At 33.9% G+C, this 5132-nt stretch overlaps 2 protein-coding genes across 3 annotated transcripts; both read right to left on the reverse strand.

Moving 5' to 3' along the window:
• Nucleotides 1–50: 50 nt before the first annotated feature.
• Nucleotides 51–515, reverse strand: LOC129925106 (ankyrin repeat and SAM domain-containing protein 3-like). Its single transcript, XM_056023464.1, has one exon. It carries the CDS (start codon nt 513–515, stop codon nt 51–53), a length of 465 nt encoding a protein of 154 aa, XP_055879439.1.
• On the reverse strand, nt 391–3452 carry LOC129924904 (ankyrin homolog). Of its 2 annotated transcripts, none has more exons than XM_056022226.1 (2): nt 3391–3452; nt 391–2055 (listed from the first exon to the last, which is right to left on the reverse strand). In XM_056022226.1, the coding sequence occupies exon 2, from the start codon at nt 2046–2048 to the stop codon at nt 537–539; it is 1512 nt and encodes a 503-aa protein (XP_055878201.1). In that variant the 5' UTR covers nt 2049–2055; nt 3391–3452; the 3' UTR covers nt 391–536. The 2 variants fall into 2 exon arrangements, with proteins under 2 accessions (XP_055878201.1, XP_055878200.1); XM_056022225.1 differs by lacking the exon at nt 3391–3452 and adding an exon at nt 3216–3352.
• Nucleotides 3453–5132: the final 1680 nt, after the last annotated feature.

A 5132-nucleotide genomic window follows, 5' to 3' on the forward strand; every position in this document is an offset into this window, starting at 1 on the left:
TAAAGGGGTGGCGCCGTTGGTATCACTCTGGCGGTAATTTGCATGGTGTTTTATAAGTAATTTACACTCTCTAGATCTTTCAACAGAACTGCATACATTAAAGCTGTCTTTTTCAGGTAATCTTCATGATTCACATCTGCGCCACTTTCAATGAGTAGTTCTGAAATACGTGTGTGCCCCTTCCTTGCAGAGTAACACAATGCTGTCATCCCATGTATACTTTTGGCATTTACATTTGCACCACGCCTAAGTAACAAAGACACTACATTTTCTTTACCATGATCTGAAGCGATAATCAATGAAGTTGCACCCAGGTTGGAAAAAGCATCGATGTTAGCTCCCTTTTCTAACAGAAATTCAACTGCAAAGCAGTCTCCAGAAAAAGAAGCGAACATTAATGGTGTCCAGCCATTATTGTCTGAAAACTCTAGGTCATAGCTCTTTACATGAAGAGCTCTGATAATGTCATAATTTCCGAATGAGGCTGCTTCCATCAAAGCAGAGACACCTTGCATATTAAACTCGTGCCTAGAAGCTTAACTCAGCAATAAGTCAACCATTGGTTTGTTATTTGAAGATGCTGCTAAAATAAGAGGCGTATCACCTCTGAAGTCTTTCAAATTAACATCGGCACCATATTTTTGAACCAATAGAGTAGCCATATCAACGTCTTTCTGGGTGATACTGGTAAATAATACAGATTGTAGTAGACCATTTACAGCGTTGACATCTGCACCGGCGCCCAGCAAAAGTTTAGCCATGTCTTTATTCCCATTCATCACAGCAACAGATAGAATTGTAGTGTTCAATTTTTTGCGGTCTGACAGAATTTGTTCTACATTTTGAACGTTCAGCAAACATTTTGTGGTTCCTACGTCATTTTTGCTGACGGCCAAACGTAGACAGGTTTCAAACTCATTACTTTTGTGCCATGCACTGTCTTTGTGTTTTAATAACTGCTCCACAATGCTTGTGCGCTGATTATAACTTGCATAGATAATTGGAGAAAAGTCATTTATGTCAAATATATTAGTCGTGGCCCCTGCACTTATTAAAAGATGAACTATATTCTCTACATTTCCGATCACAGCTCGAAACAGTGCACTTTGGTTTGTGTTATTAACATCATTTATAGATTTAGTTGCTCCATTTTCAAAGAGTGTGCAGATCACTTGTACGTTGTCAAAACCTGCAGCATACATTAAAGGTGTCAGTCCCATAATGTCCTTACAGTTAATGTTAGCCCCTCGCTTAAGAAGGCGGCGTATGCATTTCAAATTTTGATACATTACACTTATATGCAATGCAGTAATTCCTTGAAATGTTGTTTCATTGACATTGAGATTCCTCTGTAAAAGTAGTTTGGCAATCTTAGAATCTTGCAAGCGAGCACTTCTCATAAGAGGAGTCCAACCATCTAATGACTTGGATGAAACACATACATTTCTTTCCAGAAGCATTTCAACGATACTAGTAAAACCTTTCTCAACAGAAATATGTAGAGCGTCCAATCTACTGGGAGTTTTACTAAGTACGTCAGCACCATGGTCTAACAGAATCTGAGTAATGTCATCATGTCCTTGTAGAACAGCCCACATCAGCGCGTCCATCTGTCGATTATCTTTAAGGTTGACATCTGCTCCGTTCTCTAACAACATCCGAACAAACTCATCGAACTGAAACATGGAGGCAAACATCAGCGCAGTCAGACCTTGTCGATTTTGTTGGTTCACACTCGCTCCTCTTAGAAGAAGCTCTTTTCCCTTTTCCTCATAGCCGAACATGGCGCAAATCATCAAATAGGTCACATCGAAATTCACTTCGAGCTTATCGAGATCAGAAGTTAAATTTGTAAGGTCATTAAGTTCCGCTCGTTCAAGCTCCTTCTTATAATCCGAGATCATTAGCATATTTTTCAAAGCCTCGTAATTGTGTTCAAGTAAACCTAGCGCCTGTAACGTTTCAGTTGGCTCAGTTCTAATCTGCATTACTTGAGACATAAATGTCTGTATCTCGTGAAAGATTTCTTGCAGTTGACTGAACTCCATCTCTGTTCTAAATCAAATAAACCATAAAATAACAATGCAATATTATTTGGGTTTTTGTTTACTGACTATATCTTACAGTTTAATTATACTGGTTGCGAGATTTGAAAGTTAGTTTTTGTAACTTGTTATACATAACATCTTATCTTTTCCAAATAGACTTTTTTGGATACAAATGGCACTAAAGATGAAGGAAATTTTAAAATGATGACTAATTAATAAAATCATCTAGAAATGTGTAAATGATTATAAGGCTACTGCCTGATTTGTGATCAAGATAATATAGAATCGGCTAAACGACTATTCAGGTGAGATTACAAGGCTAATTACATTCAAATAGGGAAATATTTTTCCATTACTTCACACAGCTAGACAAAAACTTCACTGGATTGTCTTTACTGCATATCTTTTGGGATTAAGTTTAACATCAGTTTAGCGTTTCTAAACTTAAGCTTATATATATATGGATTTTGAAGGTTTTACAATGGAAGTCAGATAGGCAGAGGTATTCGGATTAAAAATCAATGGGCAACGTTTGAATCATGGCGAAAACTTGAGATTTTCACACATTTTTTTATTGCTTCTATGAGTTTGCTTAACTAAGTGGCGAACAGAAAGACTGCTACAAAAAAAGTAAAAAGGTCGTTGGTAGTAATTTACAAGAAAAATATTGTTAAAAATCATAAAAAAAAAAGCTTATGTAAAAGGAAAGAACTTCGCACTTACAACTATATCTCTCGATAATGTAGATGTTATTACACTTATTCGATATCAAAGAAAATAATTAATTGATAAATTGTTTACTTTTGAAATTGATTCGTGTTTTCTTAGGTACAACAAAATTTTTTTAAAAGTTTCATTTTGATCCGAGAATGGGCATGGGAGAAAAACGTGTTCAATTCTCTAAGGGGACAAAACCCTTCATATTTAGCCGTATCTGAAATACTGAAGGATTAATTTCTTTTGTTGGTATCAAACAAAATAACTTATTCTTTAATTGTTTAATTTTTTTTATAGATTCATGTCTATGTCATTGAATACTTGTGCAAAGTTTCAACGTAATCAAATAATGGTTGTGGGAGAAATGACGTGTTCAAACCTATTTACAAACAAACAGACAGACAGTGTGAGTTGATATAACCTTTGTTAAAAGACGAATTTATACCTTACCTATCTAGAGGATTTATAAATCACTTTATATCACTTATATATATGGGCTTGATGCAGTTTGTCCCTCTATATAAACTTTCAATTTGACCACTTGCATTTTCGATATAGCAAAAAAAGATTAACATTATTAAAATACAAACTAAAACTTATAAAAGGCAAGGTTTTATATACATACCAGGTATTGAAAACACTAGTTGGTAAAATGCCAACATATTCTAAGAACAGCACGGCTTTACCATGACATAAGCTTTAAATATTGATAAGCAAATGTCTATTTTTAGCTCGACATTGATCGACACTTCAGGACAGAAGAATAAAAAGTAAAGTAGCCACAATACAAATAACATTGAACCATAACTTACAAATAATAAAACAAAGCCTAATGAAATACATAGAAAAACAGAACGATAGAGGCACATTTCTTATTCCATACTATAGAACAAATTCGTACAAGTGCTCTTTTTTCCCTAGTGTCATTAGAGAATGAAATGGGTTGCCTGAATCAGCCAGGAAATCCAACGGCTTAGCAGAGTCTAAATCATTGATTAAATGCATGACTAGTTTGACACATGAGTAGGAATAGGACGTAATTATATTCGTTTTTGAAGTAACGTCTATAATATATATATATATAAGATTAGATAATATAGAAAGTCTGCATCGATAAGGTAGAAATCTAACTGAAATATATTCTTTGCAGTTAAAAAAAAAATAGAAGAAACACAAGAAAATATTTAAAAAAAAAACAGAAAAAAAAACCTTTAAAACAAATAAATAAATAAAGCTTATGAGTATTTAAACCCATGGCTCTAAACTACTCAAACCACTTTGCTAGTGAAGTGCTGATGAAAAAAGAAAATTGTATAGGTATCTATTGTTTGTTTCTAACTTACTTTAAAGCGGCTACTTAAAAAGGGGACTAATTCAGCTAATACCACCACTTCAGTCAAGTACAATTTCTTTACCTTTTCCTTACCAAAAAATAATTATTATTTACGAATATTTAAAATAATTGGTTAATTTGTTATATTGATTATTGTGTTGTCAGGTAAAATCCGAGATTGGTTGTTTGGAGAAATAACGTGTACCAAATTTTAATAGACAGACAGAGTGATTTGATATAAGCTTAATAAAAAAAAAAGATTTTTTGTCCTTCATTTAGCTGATATCAATGACTTCATTAGGTCGGTGTGTCACCCGGTGCGGTTCACTTAGCGGCTCCCCCTCCCCCCCCCCCCTCCCACAAAAAAAAATCCCAGTAAAAACTATCGGTAGTTTGTTGAAACATAATACAGTAAGCTAATCACCTACATTTATTGTATGCCACAAGAGCAATTCGATTCTATTGTAAAAAAATTCACTGTACATGACTTCACCAATAGTTATTACATAGATCTAGATAAAAATATAAAATTTTTAAAATTTAATATCAACTGAACATTATGTTTTCTTTTTTTACAATTTAAAGACTTTTTTGACTTTAAGACAGTGTTGTTGTTGTTGTTTCAAAGCGTCTATCAAATCTGTCAGACTGGTACGATTTGTATACAAGTTATTTATCCCTCAACCATTCTGGGATCAAGTTGTAACTTTACACAATTAATGATTGCTCCTAACAAAACTTGAATCACTAAAAAAGAAATAGCCAATTAGTTAATCAATTTGTGGTATTTAATTATTTTTGTTTAATATTTAAAACAAAATGGGAGCATATATCGAAGTGATTATTAGCGGCCCCCGAAAGGGAAAAAGACGCTATTAGTTTTGTGTGAAATGTCTGTCCGTCTGTCCCGTTTAGATCTCGTAAACTAGAAAAGATATTGAAAATCCGACATCACAATATTTTAGACCAGTGATGCCCAACCTAATTCGACTTGCGGGCCATTTTAATATCCGACACTCATATCACGGGCCACA

The sequence above is a fragment of the Biomphalaria glabrata genome, chromosome 3 (assembly GCF_947242115.1).
Source record: "Biomphalaria glabrata chromosome 3, xgBioGlab47.1, whole genome shotgun sequence".
Lineage (NCBI taxonomy): Eukaryota > Metazoa > Mollusca > Gastropoda > Planorbidae > Biomphalaria > Biomphalaria glabrata.